Raw genomic sequence first — 26096 nt, forward strand, 5'->3', positions numbered from 1 at the left:
GTGTTTGACTTGAGTAGTATATCTTCACATTTGCACTCCTCTCACTTTCAACCTGTTGTAAATTAGTTATGGTATATTTACTTGGGCACCTAGTGATACAAGCAGGTCTGCATCCTACACGGGGATTCTGAATTTTTCCTCTGGCCCACGTTTTGATGTCTACACCACCTCTACTGCACTCTCCCAAGTGCTTTGTAAAGTGCTCTGCATATAGTAAGCGCTCAATAAAAGTCACTGATTACATTGTAATGGAGCAGACAAAATGGTACTTCTAACTGTAGCTAACTTCTGCTTCTGTCCTTCTGCTTACACTTGTCTCCAAGTTTGGAACTCCCACTCTTCTCAAATCCAACAGCCCACATTCCTCCTGAAAGTCTGCAAACTCAATCAAGCCTTCCTGATTTAATTCCTAGATTTCCAAGTCATAGAAATCCACAGGTACTTGTACTCATTCTAAGACTTGCATGCATTCAAGTGCACATTCCATTATTTATTACTTTGAAAATATGTGTCTCTTTTCAGAATGTAAACACCCTATGAGCTGGAAGTGTGTTACTTTTTCGTTCTGAACTTTCCATTCAGAGAACTATCAAGAAATGCTATTACCACCCACAACAAAAATGATTTACACATAAGGGGAGCAGGAGAAAGAACAAGATATGACAAGAAAATACTACTAAATATTTGGGAGTAAGGGAGTCATTTTGTCTACATGCAAATAGGTAATCAAACCACAAGTTCAAGAGTCATATTATTTTGAGCTACTCGAGTTGCTTGGCTACTGATGAGAACACCAAATGGTACTCCATAAATCTAAAATTTAAGCATGCCTTCATTAGAGTGGCATAGCCCAGTTGCGGGGCAGGGGAGGGGAGGGAGGGACATTTTTAATGACATGTAAAATGCTTTAACTAAATAAATGATTCATAACTTATGTAGGTCTATGAAAGACACTGAAAGGGGTAGAGTACTTAATAACACTCCCTAGCCAGAATTTAAGTCAATCTATTGCTCATCAAACAATTGTAAAAGATTGATAATCCACATAATACAACCATACTATAAAGAAGCATTATTAACTGCAGTACTGTGTATAATTAAATTCCACTTGCTTATTATACTTCCTTACCTTACAGGTTAATCAGATGACTATTAAAACTGTTCACAGGTGTTGTGCAATAAGTTAGGATCTAAATTTATGCTTAGGCTTACTTTATAAAAATAGCAAAGGTGCAGTCAAGTCACATAAAGCTAATCACCATTTGCATGTAGAAACCCCCCCAAAAAAACACCCTAAATGGCACATTATTGTTCAGCAGTCTGTAAAGGCACATAAAATAAATAGATAGCCCTGGCTTTCCAGGGAGGCCTTATTTGGCCAATAACTTGCTTTTGGGCTCATGAAATTGCTCATTTAGTTCTGCTATCTAGCAATTCCACTAGAGTTATTCATCAGGATGCAACCACCAAGAACTGTTGGGGGACTAGTTAGAATAATTAATTCTACTTGGATTACAAGCAAACAATTAGGCCTGGCCTGAGACTGTTAAAGAGAAGTGTGAATACCAACAGAAGAATTGTTTTAGTAAAAGATGATCTTGATTTAGGACTTGATGCAAAATGGCTTCGGAGAGTTTGGGAATAAATAGCTTAACTCCTGCTTGATTCATTCAGCAATGAAAAAATTCAATGACATGGTGACATCTGAAAGGTAGCCCTTGTTTTATTATCCATTTTACAATCCAGCACTGTAACAATATTTTACACAAAGACATTTAAGACATGAAAAATCCATTATGACTACTCCACCCTTGATCACACTGGAGGGAGTTTAAAACAATTTACAAGTTATCCATTCCCATTTTCTCACCTATGTTTCACTTTCTGACCTCTGCACTGATTTTTTTTAATGGTATTTGTTAAATCCTTACTATGAGCAAAGCACATTCTGGGTTAGGTACAAGACAATGGGGATGAACACTGCAAGCCCTGGGTGGGACAGCGATGTGTCCAACCCAATCATCTTATGTATACCCCTTTATACCCCTGTGCTCAGTACATTACCTGGCATATAGAGTTTATTACCACCACAATAATCAGGTCCAACAGCCCCTTTCCTACATAGGTTCACAGTCTAAATTGGAAGGACAAGGATTTAATTCTCATTTTACAGATGAGGTAACTGAGGCCAAAGGAAGTTATGTGACTTATCCAGGGTCACACTGTAGACTAGTGGTGGAGGTAAGATTAGAATCCAGGCCCTCTGATTCCCATGCCCATGCTCTTTCCACTGACATGTTGCTTTCCTGATTGCCACATCTACTTCAAAACTGGGGCAAAAGAAAAATGAAACTTGCCTCCATTAATTTCTTCCTGTGGGTGAGAGAAGAGTAATGCAGAATTCTGTACCTGTGATTTCCAAGATAAAGACAGGCAGAGAAAGAAAAATGGAGAGTCGATTGAATACTAAATTATTCTCAGTCTGAAGAATCCTTAGCATGGCACACTCCATAGAGTTGAATGATGACCTTTAACCTGGTGGAACTTCTTCTGAACTATGGGTATTTTTTGAACACCCATTTGGAGTGGTGCACTGTACTAGGCACTTGTTGTTCTAAATAAAGTAGAACATTCCCTGACCATGAGGAGCTTATACTCTAATGGGAGAGGCAAACATAAAAATTAACTACAGAGGCAAAAAGTAAAATGAAAATTTATAAGTACACCAGGGCAAGGAGGATGTAAAACTCTACAGTGCTAAAGATGGCTGAAAAACAATATGGTAAAGGTGGAGAGACCTATGGCAAGGTTGAGGGTTTCAACCCAGAAGCCATGTGCCAGCGGACAGAGCTGAGGAAGTTGAAACCAAGTTGCAGTTAGAAGGTTGACTTGGGAGGAACTAGAAGAGAGGTAGGAAGTGGACCAAAAGGGAAAATATAGGCACTACTGTCTACAGAGCACTATACTAAAGAGAGTACAATTACAACAGTTGGTAGTTGGTAGATATACTCCCTGCCCATAAGCTTTCAGTCTAGAGGGGGAAGTAAGCCTAAGACTTTGCAGCTCATTGATTCAGAGAAGGAAAACCAAAGTCTAACCAAAACAAATCTCTGCATGGAAGGAATCGAAGAGAACGAGTCCTACTCCTATCTACTAAGGAATTACAAAACGCATTACATATTTTCCAATGTTCTTCCCCAGTGTCAATCACTATTCTCCAATCTATTATTCTTAATGTCTACATAAATCTCTCCTGTTGTGCACAACACTAAAGGGAAATATGCCTTCACATTTATAAATTGTACTTTTGCATTTGTTAAATTAAGTGTGCACAGAACCAAGAGTGCTAAACTAACTAGGATTTTAATGAGCTACTAAATCCACTCTTAAAAGCGCTGACAGTTGCAAGGGGCAACGAGAGTCCAGTCTTTAATTTGGATAGAACTGTGGCCCCTCAAATTCACCTGAGACACCGAGAAACTGAAATGCATGATCCAATGGACAAAGGAAGATGGATGGTTCATCACTTTTCCCCGCTTTTAATTCCCTCATGGAGAAGAAGTCACATTGACTGAAAGGGGTTAATAATAATAATAATGGTATATGTTAATCGCTTACTATGTGCCACTGTTCTAAGCCCTGGACTAATTAAATACAAGGTTATCAGGTTGCCCCACATGGGGCTCACAGTCTTAATCCCCACTTTACAGATGAGGTAACTGAGGCACAGAGAAGTTAAGTGACTTGCCCAAGGTCACACAGCAGAGTAGTGGAGCCGGAATTAGAACCTATCACCTCTGACTTCATTCATTCATTCAATCGTATTTATTGAGCGCTTATTATGTGAAGAGCACTGTACTAAGCACTTGGAATGTACAATTCGGCAACAAATACAGACAATCCCTGCCCAACAACAGGCTCACAGTCTAAACGGGGGAGACAGACAACAAAAGAGAACAAAACTATGGAAATCATTGCATGCCCCAGTTGAAAAATAAAACTAAGCTTCCATTTTCTTCCCAATCCCTTAAAATTTCCAGAAATTATAGGGCAAAATGAAGTCAAAGGTCTAATGATTTGGGATTCATTTCCCTCTTCAGAAGTGGCTCTGCCACACTCTTGGTGGGTGATCCTGGATAAGTCACTTTAACTTTTGTTCCTCATTTACTCATTGATGAAATGGACATTAAATACCCATTCTCTCTTCCCCTTAGACCATGAGCCCTAGGAAAGACAAATGACTCTGTCCAATTTGATTATTTTGTACCTTCTTCAGCACTTATAAGAGTGTTTGACCTATAAGAGCTTAACAAATTCCACAGTTACCAATAGTATTTAATCAGCACTTGCACTGTGTAGACCACTGTATTGAGCACTTGGGAGAGTAAAATGTGACAGAGTTGGTAGACGTATTTCTTACCCACAAGGAGCTTACTAGAGAAGAAAATAAATTAAATATACGTACATAAATACTGCGGAGCTGGGGATAGGGTGACGGAACAAAGATGGAGTAAAGTACGGAAGCTAGGCTTAGTCAGGAAAGGCCTCTCCAAGGAGATGTAATTTTAATAAGATTCCGTCCCCTCCACTCTACTGAGACTGCTCTCTCAAAGGTCACCCATGACCTCCTTCTTGCCAAATCCAATGGCTCCTACTCGATCCTAATCCTCCTTGACCTCTCAGCTGCCTTTGACACTGTAGACCATTCCCTTTTCCTCCACACCTTATCTCACCTTGGCTTCACGGACTCCATCCTCTCTGGGTTCTCCTCTTATCTTTCTGGCCGTTCATTCTCAGTCTCCTTCGCAGGCTCCTCCTCCTCCTCTCATCCTCTAACTGTAGGGGTTCCTCAAGGGTCAGTTCTCTGCCCTCTTCTGTTCTCCATCTACACTCACTCCCTTGGTGAACTCATTTGCTCCCACGTCTTCAACTATCATCTCTATGCAGATGACACACAAATCTACATTTCCACCCCGTTTTCTCTTCCTCCCTTCAGGCTCGTATCTCCTCCTACCTCCAGGATGTCTCCACCTGGATCATCATCATGATGTTGATATTTGTTAAGAGCTTACTATGTGCAGATGTCTGCCCACTACCTAAAACTCAACATGTCCAAAACTGAGCTCCTTATCTTCCCTCCCAAGCCCTGTCCTATTCCTGACTTCCCTATCACTGTGGATGGTACGACCATCCTTCCCGTCTCTCAAGCCCGCAACCTTGGTGTCATCCTTGACTCAGCTCTCTCATTCACCTCACACATCCAATCCATCACCAAGGTCTACCGGTCTCACCTTTATATCGCCAAGATCCGTCCTTACCTCTCCACCCTAATAGCTATCTTACTAGTACAGGCTCTCATAATATCCCGGCTGGATTACTGTGTCAGTCTTCTCTCTGATCTCCCTTCCTCCCCTCTCTCCCCGCTCCAATCTATTCTTCATTCCGCTGCCCGGATCATCTTCCTGAAGAAATGCTCTGGGCATGTCACTCCCCTTCTTAAAATCCTCCAGTGGTTGCCTATCAATCTGCATGCAAAACAAAAACTTCTCACTCTAGGCTTCAAGGCTCTCCATCACCTTGCCCCCTCCTACCTCTCCTCCCTTCTCTCTTCCTACTGCCTACCTCATAGGCTCCGCTCCTCTGACACCTACCTCCTCACCGTCCCCCGTTCTCGCCTATCCCACCGTTGACCCCTGGCCCATATCCTCCTGCTGTCCTGGAATGCCCTCCCTCCTCACCTCCGCCAAACTAATTCTCTTCCCATCTTCAAAGCCCTACTGAGAGCTCACCTCCTCCAAGAGGCCTTCCCAGACTGTTTCCCATTTTCCCTCTGCTCCCTCTCTACCCACCCCCTTCACCTCCCCTCAGCTAAGTCCCGTTTCTCCCCCTTTCCCTCTGCTCCTCCCCACTCCCTTACCCTCCCCCCCAGCACTGTGCTCATTTGTATATATTTTTATTATCCTGTTTATTTTGTTAATGAGATGTACATCCCCTTGATTCTATTTATTGCTATTGTTTTTGTCTGTCTCTCTCCCCCGATTAGACAGTAAGCCTGTCAGTGGGTAGGGACTGTATCTGTTGCCGAATTGTACATTCCAAGCGCTTAGTACAGTGCTCTGTATATAGTAAGTGCTCAATAAATACTATTGAATGAATGAATGAATGAATGAATGAATGAATGAAAGAAGGGATGGTTGTGGTCTGTCATGTACTATCCCAAGCGCTTAGTGCAGGAAATACCTTTACTAATAGAGGATTAGTAATACTAATAGATTTCAGAGGGAATTCTCTTGTGGTCTTACAAAAGGAGAACTCGGCAACCTGTTCACTATAACTGGGAGAAACTTCAGTGAATTGATAAAAGAAAATGAGCAATAGGTTTTTCTATAAAAAAGTATTTCCATTATGAACTCACTGTTCAAAAATTTCCATTCCAACAACTAAGTCATTAAAATGCTTTCATTTTTGAAATTAGCAAAATTTGTAAAGGTTGAATTTATTTGAGAAATGTGTCTTAAGCAAGGATGTTTCAGTGAAATCCCACAAAGAAAGTTAGGTAAAATCTAGCTCAAAGCAAAAATCAGTACTTTGATCCTTAGTAACCCAGGAAGTAAAAAAGCTCTATTTAATCTATAATTTAAAGGTCTAAAAGTTCATTTTTGAAATAAGTGAAATAGTAAGCATTGTCTTTAAACTTTCATTTAGGTACTAAGCTATAATAAACTAAGAGCTAGGAATTAAAAATAGTTTACAACAGTGATGCATAAAAACAACCTGAATTACTCTGCAGGCAAAGACAAGTTTTGTGTTAACATGATAAACAGACCATTTTTGCATTCAATTTATAAGGCAATATATAAACATGCAGGAAAATGTTGTTATGCCACAATGCAGATTTAACAAAAAAAGATGTGAAGAAATTTCAGATCTCACCAAATATAAAAAGATGGGCTTTGGAGTCAGGGCTCATGAGTTCGAATCCCAGCTCTGCCACTTGTCAGCTGTGTGACTGTGGGCAAGTCACTTAACTTCTCTGGGCCTCAGTTCCCTCATCTGTAAAATGGGGATTAAGACTGTGAGCCCCACGTGGGACAACCTGATTCCCCTGTGTCTACCCCAGCGCTTAGAACAGTGCTCGGCACATAGTAAGCGCTTAACAAATACCAACATTATTATTATTATTATCTTTTTCAAAACTATTTTTGAGGCAGATAGTTGGGATTCAAGGTTTCACATTGTAAAAATGCACATAGTTCATAATCAGATCTCCATTTTTCCTGATCCTGCTCCTCTCCCACTACCCCCACTCCTCAAACACCAAATTACTGAACCTCACTCATCTCTATCATCAACCCTTTGCTCACATCTTCCCTCCAGTTACAAATCTCTCCCACTTCAGCACTGACAGACCACCATTCTCTGGTACTAAAATTTTACCTCTTCCAAGAAGTCTTCCATGACTAACCTGCTGACTTCCCCAATCTCCTGCCTCTCTCCACTCCAGTCCATACTTCACTCTACTGCCTGGATCATTTTTCTACAAAAACATGCAGGACATGTCAAGCCCCCCATTCTCAAAAATCTCCAGTGGTTGCCTATGCACCTCCATATCAAACAAAAACTCTTCACCATGGGCTTTAAAGCTCTCCATCACCTCGCTTCTCTCCTTCTACAACCCAGCACGCACACTTTGCTACTCTGGTGCTAACCTTCTCACTGTGCCTCAATCTCACCTGTCTCACCGCCGACCCCTGGCCCACGTCCTGCCTCTGGTCTGGAACACCCTCCTTACTCAAATCTGCCAGAAAATTAATCTTCACCCTCTTTGAATAATTATTGAAGGCACATCTCCACCAAGAGGCCTTCTCAGACTAAGATCCACTTTTCTTCATTCTCCCACTTCCTTCTGCGTTGCCCTGACTTGTTCCCTTTGCTCTCCTTCCTTCTCCCCACCCCACAGCATTTAGGTATATATCTATAATTTTATTTATATGTATTGATGCCTGTTTATACTGATGTCTATCTCTCTTCCCTCTAGGTTATGAACTTGTTGTGAGCAGGGATTGTCACACTTTATTGTTGTATTACACTTTCCCAACTGCTTAGTACAGTGCCCGTCACACAGTAAGCACTTAATAGTCAAACCACACCTCTGATCACGAATGTTACTGTGAAAAGTTTTTATTAATGTGCAAGGGAGTGACACATACTCACTCACTCCATCACCTAAGGGTCCAATATCAGTCTGTGGTCAAGGGAGCCCCTTCTGCCAGAAATGCTTCTTCTTTCTGCTTCCAAGTGCTGCTGCCTTCTGCTGCTTTCAAGTGCTGCTCTTTAGTTTTGTTCTGTTTTGTTGTCTGTCTCCCCCCGTTAGACTGTGGGCCCATTGTTGGGCAGGGATTGTCTCTATCTGTTGCCAATTGCACAATCCAAGTGCTTAGTACAGTGATCTGCACATAGTAAACGCTCAATAAATGACTGAATGAATAAAATGACAATGAATGAATGAGTCTCATCACCCTTTTCTTCCTCTCTTTTGCACTCGATTCTGTAGTCACTGAGCACTTTGATATTCACCCTATCCCCACTGCACTAATGTTCATACAGATAGGGGAAGCAGCAGAGTAAAAAGGTATGCATTTAAATGCTATGGGGCTGAGGGTGGGATGAATATCAAATGCTTAAGGGGTGCAGATCCAGGTGCTTGGGTAATGCAGAAGGGAGTGTGAGGAGAAGAAATGAGGGAGAAATGAGGGAATAGTCAGGGAAGGGCTCAGAGGAGAAACGGTTTTAGGGTGGCTTTGAAGGGGAGAAGATCTGTGGTCCATCTGATATGAAGGAACAGAGAGTATGCGGACAAGGGCAAGTCACACAAGATCAAGGTAAAGTGAGTGGGCTGACAGAGGAACAAAGTGTCTGGTGTGGATTACAGTGAGAGATTAGAGAGGTAAGGTAGAATGGGGAGAGCTCATTGAGTGACTGAAAGGCCATATAGAGAGTTTATTTGACTATATATAACTCGGTTTGATTTGATTTCCACCCCAGCGCTCATTACAGTTTTTAACAAACACCATTATTATTATTAGAGTGATGAGAGTCAGAGGGAAGATAGAGCTGGATGGGAAGATGAGGAGTTATTTTGGATAAGTTTGAGGTATTGCCAGGATATCCACGTAGAGATGCTCCAAAGGCAGGAGGAGATTCATTTATTCAAATGTACTTACTGAATGATTACTTTGCGCAAAGCACTGTACTAAGCACTCGGGAGAGTACAATAGAACTCTCTGGAAAGAGCACGGGCTTTGGAGTGAGAGGTCATGGGTTCAAACCCCGGCTCTGCCACTTGCCAGCTGTGTGACTTTGGGCAAGTCACTTAACTTCTCGGTGCCTCAGTTCCCTCATCTGTAAAATGGGGATTAAGACTGTGAGCCCCACGTGGGACAACCTGATTCCCCTGTGTCTACCCCAGCGCTTAGAACAGTGCTCGGCACATAGTAAGCGCTTAGCAAATACCAACATTATTATTAGAACAACAGACACAATCCCTGCCCATAACGAGCTCACAGTCTAGAAGATGCAAGACTCCAGAAGAGATAGGTAAGTGCTGGAGTTGTTGTAGATTTGAAAGTCATCTACGTAGAGACAGTAGTTGAAGCCGTGGAAGTGAATGAGTACTATTTAGTGCTGTATAGTACTATCCCATGTGGGATAGAGAGTGCCTGACCTAATTAATTTGAACCTACATCCACACTTAGTATGGTGTTTGAGACATAGTAAGTGCTTAACAAATACCATAAAAAAACAGTTATCCAAGAGTGGAAATAGAAGGGGATGTAGAACTGAGCCTTGAGGGACCCTCTGAGTTAGAGGGTGGAAGGCAGAGGAGTCTGCAAAAGAGATTGAGAATGAGTGGCCAGAGAGATGTGAGGAGGACCAGGAGAGGACAGTGTCAGTGAAGCCCAGTTTAGATAATGCTTCAAGGAGAAGGAAGTGGTCCACAGTGTCAAAGACAGCTGATAGGTCAAATAGGATTCGTTCATTTATTCATTCATTCATTCAATCGTGTGAAATAGAGACGGTTGGATTTAACAAGGAAAACATTGGTGACCTTAGAGGGCCATTTTTGTGGGGTAAAGAGGAAGGAAGCCAGATTAATCAATTAATTGTTATTTGAGTATTTACTGTGTGCAGAGCACTGTATTAAGTGCTTGGGAGAGGACAATATAACAGGGTTGGTTGACACATTCTCTGCTTACACTCTAGGGAGGGAGAAAAGTCATTAATATGAGTAAATTATGGATATATACACAAGCTGAGAGAGGGGTGAATAAATGGTGCCAATCCCACTGCTCGGGCAATGCAGAAGAGAGTGGGAGAGAGGAAATTCATTCAATTCATTCAATAGTGTTTATTGAGCGCTTACTATGTGCAGAGCACTGTACTAAACGCTTGGAATGTACAATTCGGCAACAGATAGTGACAATCCCTGCCCAAAAACGGGCTCACAGTCTACACGGGGGAGACAGACAGCAAAGCAAAACAGGACATAAGAAAAACAAGACATCATCATCAAGATAAGTAGAATCAAGGGGATGTACACCTCAGGAAATGAAGGTCTACTTGAGAAAGGCCTCTTGGAGGAGATGTGTTCCTCCTGCCTTCAGAACATCTCCACCTGGATGTCCGCCCGCCACCTAAAAATCAACATGTCCAAGACTGAGTTCCTTATCTTCTCTCCCAAACCCTGTCCTCTCCCAGACTTCCCTGTCACTGTGGATGGCACTACCATCCTTCCCGCCTCACAGGCCCTCAACCTTGGTGTCATCCTTGACTCTGCTCTCTCATTTATCCCACACATCCATCACCAAAACCTGCCAATCTCATCTTCACAACATCACCAAGATCCGCCCTTTCCTCTCCATCCAAATTGCTACCTTGCTGGTACAAGCTCTCATAATATCCCAACTAATTATTGCATCAGTCTCCTCTCTGATCTCCCATCCTCCTGTCTCTCCCTGCTCCAGTCTATTCTTCATTCCACTGCCCGGATCATCTTCCCACAGAAATGCTCTGGGCAGGTCACTCCCCTCCTCAAAAACCTCCAGTGGCTGCCTATCAACCTTCGCATGAAGCAAACACTCCTCACTCTTGGCTTCAAAGCTCTCCATCACCTGGGCCCCTCCTACCTCACCTCCCTTCTCTTCTTCTACAGCCCACCCCGTATACTCCACTTCTCTGCCGCTCACCTTCTCACAGTGCCACATTCTCGCCTGTCCCGCCCTCGACCCCTGGCCCACGTCCTACCACTGACCTGAAATGCTCTCCCTCCTCACATCCGACAAACTAACTCTCTTCCCCTCTTCAAAGCCCTACTGAGAGCTCACCTCCTCCAGGAGGCCTTCCCAGACTGAGCCCTCCCTTTCCTTCCACCCCTCCTCCCCTCCCCATTTCCCCTACTCCCTCCCTCTGCTCTTCCCCCTTCCCCTCCCCACAGCACTTGCGCATATTTGTATATATTATTTATTACTCTATTAATGATGTGTATATATCTATGATTCTATTTATCTTGATGGTATTGATGGCTGACTGTTTTGTTGTCTGCCTCCCCCTTTTAGACTGTGAGCCTGTTGTTGGGCAGGGATTGTCTCTATCTGTTGCCGAATTGTACATTCCAAGCGCTTAGTACAATGCTCTGCAAATAGTAAGCATTCAATAAATATGGTTGAATGAATGAATAAGGCTTTGAAGGTGGGGAGAGTGAACATCTGTAGGGAGTTCCAGGCCAGAAGTGGGAGGTTAGGCAGCAAGGTCGATGAGATTGAGGTACAGTGAGAAGGTTGGCATTACAGGACCTAAGTGTGCAGGCTGGGTTGAGTAGGAAATCAGGGAAGTAAGGAAGGAGGGGGCAGGATGATTGAGTTCTTTAAAGTCCATGGTAAGGAGTTTCTGTTTGCTGTGGAGGTGGATGGGAGGTTCTTGAGGAGTGAGGAAACATGGACTGAATGGGTCTGTAGAAAAATTATCCAGGCAGCAGAGTGTTAATCTGGACTGGAGTGGGAGAGACAGGAGGCAGGGATGTGAGCCAAGGGGCTGATGCAGTAATCAAGGCAGGATAGGATAAGTGTGTGGATAATACAGTAGCAGTTTGAATGGAAAGGAAAAGGTGAATTTTAGCAATGTTGTGAAGGTTGAACTGACAGGATATTATTTAATATGTGGATTGAATGAGAGAGATGAGTCGAGGATAATACCAAGGTTAGAGGCTTGTACGTCATGGAGGATGGTGGTGCTGTCTACTGTGATGGGAAAAAGTCAAGGGAAGGATAGGGTTTGGGTGGGAATATGAGGAATTCTGTTTCTATGCTAAATTTGAGAGGTCAGCAGGACATCCAAGAAGAGATGTCCTGAAGGCAAAAGAAATACGAGACTGCAGAGAAAGAGAGACATAAGAGCTGGAGCTGTAGATTTGGGAATCGTCCACAAAGAGATGGTGGTTAAAGCCACACGAGCTTAATGAGGTCTCTAAAGGAGTGGGTATAGATGGAGAAGAGAAGGGGACCCAGAAGTGAGCCTAGAGGGACGCCCATAGTTACAGGATGGGAGGAAGAGAAGGAGCCCATGAAAGAGTCTGAGAATCAGTGGCCAGAAAAGGAGGAGGAGAATCAGGAGAAGACAGTGTCAGTGATGCAAAGTTAGACTGATGGTGTCAAGGAGAGGAAGAGGAAATGGAGTACCAAACACAGGCAACTCACTCAAGGAGTTTGGAGAGGAATGCAAAGAGCAAGATAGGGTGACAACTGGAGGGTGCCGAGGGGGTCAAGGGAGAATTTTGGAGGTTTTTTTGTTGTTTTTATTTTAAGGATAGGGAATTACATGAGCACGTTTGAAAGCAGTCGGGAAGGAGTCAATGAAAAGTGAGCAGCTGAAGATATCTTTCAAAGAGGGAGGAAGAGAGGGGGCAAGGGCTGTGATAAGGGCTTTGAGAAGGGCTGGGGGAGGATTTTGAGAAGAGGTGGGTGATACTGAGTGAGCTACTGCAGGAAAGGATATGAGTGGAAGGGGCAGAAGGAGGGAAGGACTGGAGAGGAGCAGGGGAGATTTCGGCAGACAATTTCAATTCTATTGTTCAAGTACATGGCAAAGTCATTAGGAGCAACAAATGAGAGGGGATGGGGAAAGAGAGCTAGTAGAGGGAGTTAAAAGGCTGAAACATCTGGCTGGCCCAGGCGATGGGTATTGGAGTAAGTAAAGATGGAGAAGTATTGTCGACGGGCAGAGTTAAAGCAGGCTACTATGAGTTGGGGATGGGTGAGGTTGGCCTGATTTCCACCAGCCAGGCTCTGAAGCTTGTGCACAACAGCGAAGGAGATGTACTATGGAGGTGATACAGGGCTGTGGGTTGGTGGTAAGAGATTGATGGAGGGAATAGAGGAGCAAGGGTGTTGAGTTCAATAGATACAGTGCTGTTGAGGATGTAGATGTGTCAAGAGAAGGAAAGGTTGGGTATGGAGACCAAAAGAGTTATGAGGACTTTAGAAAATTAGAAGGGTGTCAAAACATCAGTGGTCTCTAAGGGAAAACAGAATGTATTAGTAGGAAGGGGGTGTGTGGGAGAGAATGCAGGTCAAGAGGTTGTCAGAGAGCGGAATTTCGGAATTGGTAAGGATAGAGACTGTACAGTGAGTAGACATCACAGATCGAGCATGTGCCCAAGGTAGAGAGTGGGCAAGGTGGAGTGGAGCAGAAGGACTGTGGGGTGGATGAGAGAGGAAGGAGTCGGCGGAAAGGTCATTGTATACTGAAGTCCCAAGGATAAAGTATAGGGCTGGAGAAAGGGAGAGGAATGTGAGAAAAGGAATGGTTCAGAAATTTGCAGGAGGGGGTCTATTTTGGGGTGCTAGATGACTAGTAACTGGAGTGGGTAGTAGAGGTGGATGATATGGGCTTCAAAGGACAGCAAAGAGAGGATAGAGAGATAGAACAGAGTGAAAGTGGCACTGGGGGGGCAAGAATGAAGGTGACTCCTCCCTCTTTCCCAGTCTTGGGCAATGAGAGAATTAAGGTCCCTTCTGGAGAGATCATCAGGGGAGACAGCGGCATCATCTGGGGACAGCCAAGTTTAGTATCATGACAAAAAGAAAGAGTGATTGGGTCAAAATAAGGGAAACTTTCCTGTGATGGAGTGGAATTTCCACAGGCTACACTTGACTGGGCTGGGAGGAGGTGGTAGGCATTCAAAGATCATTGACTGAATGGCAAGATTCCCAGCCTTCAAGGAGTCTGGTATCTAGAGGGAGTAGACACACACTAAATTAAGGTTAGGATAAAGGAGGAAGAGGCATATGCACATGAGTTAGTGATTAAATTATAAGGTATGGAAGCTATAGATGTAAATACTTAGAATCTCTATGGCACTTAAGTGCTTAGGCGTCACAGAAATGTTGAAATAGAAGGTAGATGAATTATTATTTTCTATAGCCTACTATTAAAGGCATTTAGAAGGACAAGGAAAGAAAAGTTTCAGTGATCCTGATCCAGTTTAAATCCCTGAACTGCTGCAGTCAACTACATTTCCAACCTAATATCACATTTAAATGGTTCACTGGCTCATAAATCATTTTCCTAAATCAATGAATCACTACGGGTATTTTTCCATAAACGTTTGGAATTTTCTACCTACTCACTGAAGAATGCACATAGACTACTTTAAATTCATGTTATAATTCTAAAAAAGGTTCTAACAAACCATAAGAATAATGAGGTTTTTAATCTTTCAGTAAGACTCATTCAAATTCTACATGACCTTGCTGGGCGGAACACAATAATCATATCTAAATTGAACTAACCGGTGAGGGGATGATTAACAAGAATTACTAGCAGCTACCAGACTGCAAAACTTTGAACTGAAAAATTAAATTTTCCCTGGGCTGAGTGTTGAAGTTAAATAATAATAATAAAAAGGGTTGTTATGTTTATTACTAACTTGAATGAGTTTGATATTTACAAATAGGTCCAAACTAAACAGAAAACCCCCTCTAAGAAATGAAATCAGGTAGCAATCAAGAGTGGGGGCTCTTCTGTTTGAGACAGAATTACACAAAAATCGAGGATACCAAGAAGCAACCTCGAAGAAAGAGACTTGCCCTGTGTGGGACAAATGCATACGGTACTGTCATTAAATGCCCAAAATACAAAAGAGAATGTCAGTTCATCCCATCATTCGTTTCAGCCACACCACTGGTAGCATCATCTTCTAAATGAAGGGCAGCTGAATATTTGAGTCACTAAAAAGTAATTCCTTCCTCTTCTTTTGTCCAAGATTAACAACATCCACACCTTTGATCTTCCTTTACATCATATTTTCCATCACTTCAGTGAGCTGTGACACTCATCCGAATCTATTCAGAAATATGACCTTCTGTGAAATCTCTGCACTTTTCCTAGCTTCCACATTTCTCCTTTAATGCTGGTGTTGCGTTCTTGCAGAACACTGTACTGCAGAAAACTCACATTGTTGTCACCCTCTCAAGGTGGCACCTGGAGAGTTTCCAGTATTCTACCAATCTCAACTACAGGAGAGAGAGTCAAGCAGAGGCATATCTAGTCCATTCTTAGCTCGGGCAGTGGCTAGAGAGTGGAAGGCAATCTGCTACAAGTCAAAACTCACCTGTGCTGGGCAGCAGTAGCATCAGAGTCAAGGGTGAATACTCAAGCTTACTGTGTGGAAGAAGGCAATAGTAAACCACTTCCGTACTTTTACCAAGAAAACTGTATGGATACACTACCAGGACAACTGCAGATGGAGGTGGGGCGTTCTGGGAGAGATGTGTCCATGGCGTCACTATGGGTCAGAAACGACTCGACAGCATAAGACAAGACAAAAAGAAAACATATTCTTCAGAAGTGATTATTTACCTGCCAAGTTCTAAAACTGAGCTGTTTAAAAAAGATTCCAGAAACATGGAGGATAAAATTAAGGTGAACATTTAAATTATTGGGGTTGTTTCTTAGAGTAACACCCACTCCTAATTGACCAGGAGAAGGATCTGAAGGAGGGTGGCCAAACTTACTGCCCTAGAACCTGCCTAAGATTCATTTTAGTGTAAGATACTCACAACTATCTCCAAAGCTTATGGCGGTGGGGACGGAGAGAAAGTGGTCTCAGGAAGGGGCAGCCTTGTTTGAGGGCTCTATCAAGCGACACCTCCTCCACCATTTGCAGTTTTTAACCAGTAACACAGCGTTTTCTATGTCATCTTGGCGTGGAACTCCCTCACCCTTCATAAGCTGACTGGCCACCATCTCTCTACATCTCCTCCAAAAGGCCTCTCCAACTATGCCTCAATTCCCCTACTCCCTCTCCCTTCTGGGTCACATCTGTACCTTTTATTCACCACACCCTCAGCCCCACCACTTTTATGTGCAAATCCAAAATTTTAGAATATCTGTCTCCCCTTCTAGACTTAAACTCTTTGTGGTCATGTCTACCAACTCTGTTTTTCTACTCTCCTAAGAGTGTTCTAAACAAAGTAAGCATCAGCATACCAATGATTGACTGGGGGGGAGTAGCGCTGGTTTAGAAATGGCATGAGATGACAGAAATGGGAAGGCTGAGAGTGCTACTTGCTTGGGTAGAAGAGTCTGAAAGTTGATTAGGGGGCGGAGGCAATGGAGAGACACAGTGTGGCTATCCCCGGACTAAAGCGACATCAAGTTTTAAATCGTCAATCCTAGCATAATAATACAATTGTATTACATGTCAGCTTCACGAGCAACCAAAATTCTAAAGTTTTATATCGACTCATGTTATTCAAGGATTATCGAGGATACATCTATCTGTTCATTTACCATACAGTTGTCTAGTCCTACAAGCACAATGTAATTAATCTCGTCTCTTCCTCCCACGGCAAATTTGCCTCTGTTGCCACAGCTGAAGGCCTCACATAGGTTGGAGGTCTGAGAAGTCTCTGGCAAGGCTCAGGTTCTGAGCTCTGGAAGTTTTGTTGGATCTGGACAGGGCTAACACCAGTCGGACTCTGATGGGATCAGGCCTCGAGACAACCTCACCAAACCCCTCGGAAGGAAATTTCCAACTTCCGCTTTGGTGCGCTCACTTTCACTGCACTCTAGCTGGGACCGTGCCAGCCCAATACTGACAGAAGGGAGAGGCTGCCCAGGCTCTGGATTTCCAGCCCGTAGAAGTTTAACATTAGCATCCGGACTGGACGGAAGGGGCGTCTAAAAGTGGAGAAAGCACACGTCTCCACCGACCGATCTCGCCTGACAGCACGTGTTCAAGTGCTGAAAAATTACGTTCGGTTGTTATTTCTGCGCTGCTTCCTCTCCTAGACGGAGAGGTCTTTAGAGGCAGGAATCACCTAATTGAACATTAGAGGGACACGTCACCAACCACCTACAGCGGCATCCCGTGTACTGTACCTGCACAATTAAGGGCTTCGCAAGAGGGAGAAAGATGCCCTGCCGTGTGCAAGCACATTCACAAGCGAAAACGGCTTTAAACGATGCACTGAAGAAGATGGCACTGTAGGGAGGGCCAAGTTCTGTTGTCGAACACAATCGCTGGCGTCTACTTGGCCCTAGGTCACCTCAGTCTAGGTTGCTACAGTTCACTCAACTGCAAGAATTCCTGGCTCCAGAAATAAACAAGTGAGCCCGTCATTGGTTGGGCAAGGATTGTCTCTCTCTGGTGCCAAACTGTTCATTCCAAGTGCTTAATACAGTGCTCTGCACATAATAATAATAACATTGCTATTTGTTAAGCGCTTACTAAGTGCAGAGCACTGTTCTAAGCTCTGGGGTAGATACAGGGTGATCAGGTTGTTCCAAGTGGGTTCACAGTTTTAATCCCCATTTTACAGATGAGGTAACTGAGGCACAGATAAGTTAAGTGACTTGCCCACAGTCACATAGTAAGAGTTCAATAAATACAATTGAATGAATGCAGCGTGGCTCAGCGGAAAGAGCACGGGCTTGGGAGTCGGAGGTCACGGGTTCGAATGCCGCCTCTGCCACTTGTCAGCTGTGTGACTTTGGGCAAGTCACTTCACTTCTCTGGGCCTCAGTTACCTCATCTGCAAAAATGGGGATTAAAAAATGTGAGCCCCACGTGGGACAACCTGATCACCTTGTATCCCCCCAGCGCTTAGAACAGTGCTTTGCACATAGTACGCGCTTAACAAATACCATTATTATTCTTCTTCTCTGTGCCTCAGGGATTAAGATGGTGAACCTCACGTGGGACGACCCCATTACCACAGCTTGGCTCAGTGGCAAGAGCCCGGGCTTGGGAGTCGGAGGTCATGGGTTCGAATCCCGCCTCCGCCACCTGTCAGCTGTGTGACTGTGGACAAGTCACTTCCCTTCTCTGGGCCTCGGTGACCTCATCCGTAAAATGGGGATGAAGACTGGCAGCCTCACCTGGGACCACCCGATGACCCTGTATCTCCTCCAGCGCTTAGAACAGCGCTCTGCACATAGTTAGCGCTTAACAAATACCCACATCATTATTATTATTAGCCTGTGTCTACCCCGGAGCTTAGAACAGTGCTCTGCACACAGGAAGCGCTTAACAAATGCCAACATCATGAATATTATTAGCCTGTGTCTACCCCGGTGCTTACAACAGTGCTCTGCACATGGTAAGCGCTTAACAAATACCAACATCATTACTATTAGCCTGTCTACCCCGGCGCTTAGAACAGCGCTCTGCACCGAGTAAGCGCTTAAGAAACACCAACGTTATAATTGCGATCGAGTAATACGGGCGTGTGCCCGAATCCGGCCCCCTTCGTGGCCTCCCAACGCCAGGCAGCCGCTCCCTGCCGGGCTCGGGGAGAGGCAGGGCGTGGGCGGGTGGCTGGGTCGAGGGTTCGTCGTCGTCGTCCCCCCCGCCCCCCAACTTAGAAGCAGCGTGGCTCAGTGGAAAGAGCCCGGGCTTTGGAGTCGGAGGTCATGGGTTCGAATCCCGGCTCTGCCCCTTGTCAGCTGGGTGACTGTGGGCAAGTCATTTAACTTCTCTGGGCCTCAGTTACCTGATCTGTAAAATGGGGGTGAAGACTGTGAGCCCCACGTGGGACCACCTGATTCCCCTGTGTCTCCCCCAGCGCTTAGGACAGTGCTCTTATCACTTACAAACTTGGGCCGCTTCTCTCCGGGGTCTTGGGCGTCGCGGGGGGCGGGGGAAGGCTGCGGGCCTCTGCGGCGCGGCATCTTGCTCTCCCCGCTGCCGCGGAGCGACGAGGAGGAGGAGGAGGAGGAGGAGGAGGAGGAGGAGGAGGCGGCGGCGGCGGCGGCGGCGGCGGGGCAAAGCTGGCGGGCAGGGGGCTGCGGCCGGGGCCGGCGTCTCTCCATCCGCGCCCCGCGGCCGCCAGCAGGCCGGGCGGGAACCGGGCGGGAGGGAGGAAGCCTCGATCCCTCTCTGCGCGCCGCTACTACTCAACCGCCTCCGCCGCCGTCCGAATACTCCCGCCAACGCAGCCCCGCCCTCCACCCGCCCAATCCGACCAATGGAAAGGGAGTCCGAGAGGGGCCGCGCCCCCGGGACCGCCCACCCCGACCAATCAATGGAGAGTTCGAGCGCGGCCCCGCCCCAGACCCGCCCGCCCCGACCAATCCACAGGGAGTCGGAGAGAGGCCACGCCCCCGGACCCGCCCCTCCCGACCAATCAACGGGGAGTTCGGGCCCCCGGACCCGCCCATCCCGACCAATGGAAAGGGAGTCCGAGAGAGGCCGCGCCCCGGGCCCGCCCACCCCGACCAATCAACGGGGAGGTCGAGAGAGCGGCCCCGCCTATGGCCCTTCCTGCAGAAGCGATGGGCTACCGCTGGCCGTCAATCACCAGCCAGGGTCGAGCCGCTGGCCGGGGCGAAGTGAGGTCATTCATTCATTCCCTCATTCATTCATTCATTCATTCCCTCATTCATTCATTCATTCATTCATTCCATAGTATTTATTGAGCGCTGACTATGTGCAGAGCACTGGACTAAGCGCTTGGAATGGACAAATCGGCAACAGATAGAGACAGTCCCTGCCCTTTGACCGGCTCACGGTCTAATCGGGGGAGACAGGCAGACAAGAACAATGGCAATAAATAGAATCAAGGGGATGAACATCTCATTAAAACAATAGCAAATAAATAGAATCAAGGTGATGTACATCTCACTGACAAAATAAATAGGGTAATGAAAATATATACAGTTGAGCGGACGAGTACAGTGCTGAGGGGTAGGGAAGGGAGAGGGGGAGGAACAAAGGGAAAGGGGGGAAAAGGGGGCTTAGCTGAGGAGAGGTGAAGGGGGGGTAGAGGGAGCAGAGGAAAAAAGGGGGGAGCTCAGTCTGGGAAGGCCTCTTGGAGGAGGTGAGCTTTAGGTAGGGTTTTGAAGAGGGGAAGAGAATTAGTTTGGCAGAGGTGAGGAGGGAGGGCGTTCCAGGACCGCGGGAGGACGTGGCTCTGACTATGTGCAGAACACTGGACTAATAATAATAATAATGTTGGTATTTGTTAAGTGTTTACTATGTGCCGAGCACTGTTCTAAGCGCTGGGGGAGATACAGGGGAATGAGGTTGTCCCACGTGAGGCTCACAGTCTTCATCCCCATTTTACAGATGAGGGAACTGAGGCCCAGAGAAGTCAAGGGAATTGCCCAAAGTCACACAGCTGACAAGTAGCGGAGGCGGGATTAGAACCCACGACCTCTGGCTCCGAAGCCCTTGCTCTTTCCACTAAGCCACACTGCTTCTCCCACACTCACCGCTATATCACCGCACACTCTGCTTCCCTGGTGCTAACCTTCTCACTGTGCCTTGTTCTCGCCTGTCCCACTGTCGACCCCCAGTCCATGTCCTGCCGCTGTCCTGGAATGCCCTCCCTCCTCACCTCCGCCAAACTAATTCTCTTCCCATCTTCAAAGCCCTACTGAGAGCTCACCTCCTCCAGGAGGCCTTCCCAGACTGAGCTCCCTCTTTCCCTCTGCTCCCCCTCCCCTCCCCATCGCCCCCACTCACCCCTTTTCTCCACCCCCCTTTCCGCCCCCCAGCACTTGTGTCCATAGGTATAGATTTATATTTATAATTCTAATTCTATTTGTGTTATTCGTGATGTGCGTATAGATATTTCTATTTATTTATAATGACGCTACTGATGCCTGTTTACTTGTTTTGATGTCTGTCTCTCCCTTCTAGACGGCGAACTCATTGTGGTCAGGGATTATATCTCTTTGTTGCTGAATTGTACTTCCCAAGCGCTTAGTACAGTGCTCTGTACCCAGCAAGTGCTCAATAAATACGACTGCATGAATCAGTACCGCAGGGTCAATCAGGAGTTAAGAAACTGCAGGTCCTAGAAGGCCGAGCGCAGCGGTCCCTCCCCTCCCCAGGCCCGGTTAGATGTGGCAGCCCTGGCGGGAGGAAAGGGATGAGGTCTTAATAATAATAATGTTGGTATTTGTTAAGCGCTTATTATGTGCCGAGCACTGTTCTAAGCACAAGGGTAGATACAGGATAATCAGGTGGACCCACATGAGGCTCACAGTCTTCATCCCCATTTTACAGCTGAGGTAACTGAGGCACCGAGAAGTCAAGTGACTTGCCCAGAGTCACTCTGCTGACAGGTGGCAGAGCCAGAATTAGAACCCATGACCTCTGACTCCTAAACCCGTGCCCTTTCCACTGAGCCACGCTGCTACTTATTATTAGCTGGAACTGAAAACATCGGGTTGGGGCTAGCTCTCGCTGGCCTTCTCAGTCCTGAGTCGAAAATTCGCAATTTCTCTATCATCACCAAACCCCTGCAGGTGCATGTTCTATGAGAAAGTAAAATAATGAAAGGCATTTCGGACTTTAGCGATGGACGGAGCCAGTCAGTATGTCCTCATCGGAAAGCTGGGCCGCGTATCCTGGGCCTGAAAATATTGCCCGATGGAAAAAAAAAAGGCTGATTGCTCCCAGTGTGGCCTAAAACCTCCCCCGAGGAGCCCCAAAAAGTGAATTCAGGTTTCCCTTGGCAATGGACACCCTGTTCTCTGCCGCACTGACCCTTCTTTCCCAGCTTTACTTTGGTGAAATCTTGGTGCCAAAGCAAGCTGGAGGAAAATGACGTGTGCCCATTCCTATATGAATTATTTTAAAATAGATGCTTCGAGATACAAGGACCATGTCTGCATATTTTCTCCCTTCATCATTATCATCATCATCATCACCATCATCATCACTATTAATGATATTTATTGAGCGTGAACTCTGTGCAAAGTACTGTTCTAAGCGCTTGGGAAAGTACAACGGTATTCCCTCCCCTGCGCTTAGTCAACTGCTCTGCACACAGTAAGCACTTAATGAATACAATTGCTACTACTATTTTAAGATCTGCAAAGTTGTAAACTCCCTCAGGGTAGAGATTAATCAGTAGTATTTACTGAGCGCTGTGTGCAGAGCTCTGCACTAAGCACTTGGAAGACTAGAGTACAACAGAATTCATTCATTTATTCATTCAATCATATTTATTGAGTGTTTACTGTGTGCAAAACACTTTCCGCAGCACTTGGGAGAGTACAGTACAACTGGCACATTCCCTGCTCACAAGGAGCTCATAGTCTAGAGGGGGAGACAGACAATAATATACATAAACAAAGAAAGAAATAAACTACAGATATATAAATATTGCTGTGGGGCTGATAGGGAGGATGAATGAAAGGAGCGAGTCAGGATGACGCAGAAGGGAGTGGGAGAAGAGGAGAGGAAGGCTTAGGCAGGTTTGACTTCTTGGAGGAGATGTGCCTTCAATTAGGCTTTGAAGTGGGGGAAGAGCAATTATCTGTCTGATATGAGGAGGGAGGGTGTTCCAGGCCAGAGGAAGGATCTGGGCAAGAGGTCAGCAGCGAGATAGGGGAGATTGAGGTACATTGAGAAGGTTAGCTTTAGAGGAAAGAAACGTGCGGGCTGGGCCGTAGTAGTGAGAAGGTTAGCTTTAGAGGAACGAAACGTGCAGGCTGGAGCATAGTAGGAGAGTAGCCAGCTGAGGTAGGAGGAAGCCAGGAGACTGAGTGCTTTAAAGCCACTGGTGAGTTTTTATTTGATGCAGAGGTGAATGGGCAACCACTGGAGATTCTTGAGGAGTGGGGAAACATGGTCTGAACGTTTCTGTAGGAAAATGATCAGAGCAACAGAGTGAAGTATGGACCGGAGTGGGGAGAGAAAGGAGGCAGGGAGGCCAGTAACTAGGTTGATAGAATCATCAAGATGGGATAGGATAAGTGCTTGTATGAATATGGTAGCAGTTTGGATGGAGAGGAAGGGGCTGTAGACACATTCCCTGCCCACAAGGAACTTAGTCTAGAAAAGTTTACATTGTTGAGGACTACTAGCTCTCCAGTACTAAACAGGTGTGGCACACATGCAAGGTAGCCAAGAATAGGGCTCCTGCCTTCAAAGTGATTCACCACCTGCTCTTTGTGTTACTGGGTCAGGGGGTCGGGGAGAAGAACTGAACTCTGCTAGGTGGGTTTAGACCTAGCAAATATTTCCCTCTGTTTTTCCTAGCACTGAGCCATACTCAGCAGCATGGCCTTGTGGATAGAGCATAGGCCTGGCAGTCAAAAGGACCTGGGTTCTAATCCTGGCTCCACCACTTGTCTTCTGTGGCAAGTCACTTCACTTTTCTGTGCTTTAGTTTCCTCATCTGTGAAATGGGGATTAAGACCATTAGCCCCATGTGAGACAGGGACTGTGTCCAACCCGACTTGCTTATATCCACTCCAGCGCTTAGTACAGTGCCTGACAAATAGTAAGCGCTTAACAAATGCCACCATTATCAATATTATTATTACTATTCCAACACTGCGCTCTGCACAGAATAAGTACTCAAAGAAGTACCACTGGTTGGGTCTCTCCTGACTCTCTCATCCCTAGTTGCTCTATTTCTCTGCAACATTCCATCTTGTTCTATTTGCTCTACCCAAGCAAATCTCACTTACCTCTTCTACCCCCATGCAGACATTTTTGTCATTCCTCCCAGCCTCTTCATATGCCACTCTCTTCAAACTACAAACTTTAAACTTCTACTGAAAATTCTCTTCCTGCATGAGATTTTCTGAGAATAATCTGGTCACCTTCTACCACTTCATTACCTCAACATTTTGTTTCCCATTTTGCCTTATTAGTATTAGTAGTGACCGTATTTGTTACGCACTTCCCGTGTGCAGACCATTGTACTGGGCACTTGGAGGGCGTGTACAGGTGGGAATTGGAAGTGGTCCGTGACCTTTAGCAGGTTTGCAGTCTAGAGATACACAAGAGAGGAGACTGGGAAGAAATGTGTGAGAAGAGATGGAACAAGACACTGGGACAATATATAGACAAAAGACAGGGATCAGTAGGATGTGTGGCTAGAAGAGCAGAGTTTCAGGCTCTCTCATAACTCAGGTGTCACATTGCAGCCATAGTGACCGCGACAGCAGATACGGTGTCTTGCATATAGTAAGCTCTTAACTCCAGTACTACTGTTATTACTATTTTTGTTTTCCAGTTCTGAGCCAACCAGGAAAAACATGATAGTTCAGGGGCTGGGTTGCCCCTACCTGATAGTACAGCCAAGGACCCGAATTGTAGGTGTTGCAGGCCAAGGAGCTCTCACTACCCTGCTCCTGTAGTGAACTGGCAGGACCCATAAACAGTAATAGCCTTTACTGAATCCTCACTGAGAGCAGTGCACTCTACTAAGCACATGGGAAGTACAAAACAGAGAAGTGACAAGTTCCCTGATCTCAGGTTTATCTAATGGGGAAGACAAACATCAAAGTATTTACAAAATAGAGTCATTAAATAATTAAATTTACAATTGAAAAAGTATATGTACTACAGTGTGGAGAATGAGGACGTGGAAGTCCAGAAGAGCTAGGATGACTGATAGGTTTATATGACAGAATGCTAGGAATTAATCAGGAGAGGCTTGTTGGAGAAGGGGGGCTTTCAGAAGAGCTTTCAGTATGGGGAGGATGGAGGCAGTTCCAAGCTTGTTGAACATCATGAGCTAGGAAATAGAGGTGGGAGAGTCGAGATTCTGAGTTGGGTGCAGATGTCAGAGGGGTGGCTCCTGGCAGGGTTGGGAAGAAAGCTAGCCAGAACTCCTGCTACTCTGGCTCTTTCAGCCTCTGGCCTGGCCTGGGAATCTACATGGTTTTTCTTTTCCCCTCAACCTCACTGGACTGCCGGGTGAGTTGGACCATTTCTCAATGCTGCCATAGTTTTAAACACCTTGTCTTACTGCCCTCTCTTTCCTCTCCCCCTGTACATGCAAATTTCATGCATCAGAGCAACTGAGAATTTTAAATGCTTTATCCTCTCACCTCATCCCCCTGAGAGCTGATTTTACCCCTCGGGAAATCAGATGATCCCATTTGGCAGTCTGTTTCTATCTCCTTCACCTCAATTCCAAATCGAACCTGATGGCATATATGGGGTAAGGAGATGAGTGGAAAGAAGCATTCTTCAAAAAGCTAATAGGCCAAAACCCCACCATTTGGGGTCTTTTCAGCCCTAATTGGAAACTCGGATCTTGGAATGGGCAAGGCTGGGAATCCAGCTCAAACACCATTGCCCCATGGAGTAGGTGCTTGGGTATGTGGCCAGACAGAATAGAATCTTGGATGCTGCATTAGGCTTCTCAGGGTCTCTGGTTATTTCCCTGGGTAAGGTGAGCTCAAACCAAAGCATTTCCAAAAATTACAAACAGCACAGTTAGTTCTCCCATAATGCATGCGTTTGCTATGTGTTCTGGATAGGATGCTGTTGGGGAATGTTCTTCTTACAGCCAATCAATCAATCAATCATACTTATTAAGTGCTTACTGTGTGTAGAGCACTGTACTAAGCACTTGGGACAGCGCAACAGAGTTGGTAGACACATTCCAGCAGAGTTGGTAGACACATTCCCTACCCACAATGAACTTACAGAGTGTGTGTGATATAGAAAGAAAAGATTGTGTACAATCGTGTCGACTTGGGCAAGAGGTGACTACCACAACAAGAGACTTCCATAAGGTGGGTTTCAATTAATCAATCAATCAATCAGTGGTATTTATTGA

The 26096-nt window shown here is 45.5% G+C and overlaps 1 protein-coding gene across 3 annotated transcripts in view; it reads right to left on the reverse strand.

The window, feature by feature from the left end:
- The window catches only part of DIAPH3 (diaphanous related formin 3), a 314905-nt gene extending 295645 nt beyond the window's left edge, over positions 1-19260 (reverse strand). For all 3 annotated transcript variants that reach the window (XM_029057148.2, XM_029057147.2, XM_039911199.1), the window contains exon 1: positions 19153-19260. In XM_029057148.2, coding sequence (XP_028912981.1) covers positions 19153-19230 — 78 coding nt within the window. In that variant the 5' untranslated portion in view covers positions 19231-19260. The remainder of the gene's footprint in view (positions 1-19152) is intronic.
- Between the last annotated feature and the right edge of the window lie 6836 nt (positions 19261-26096).

The sequence above is a fragment of the Ornithorhynchus anatinus genome, chromosome 2 (genome assembly GCF_004115215.2).
Source record: "Ornithorhynchus anatinus isolate Pmale09 chromosome 2, mOrnAna1.pri.v4, whole genome shotgun sequence".
Lineage (NCBI taxonomy): Eukaryota > Metazoa > Chordata > Mammalia > Monotremata > Ornithorhynchidae > Ornithorhynchus > Ornithorhynchus anatinus.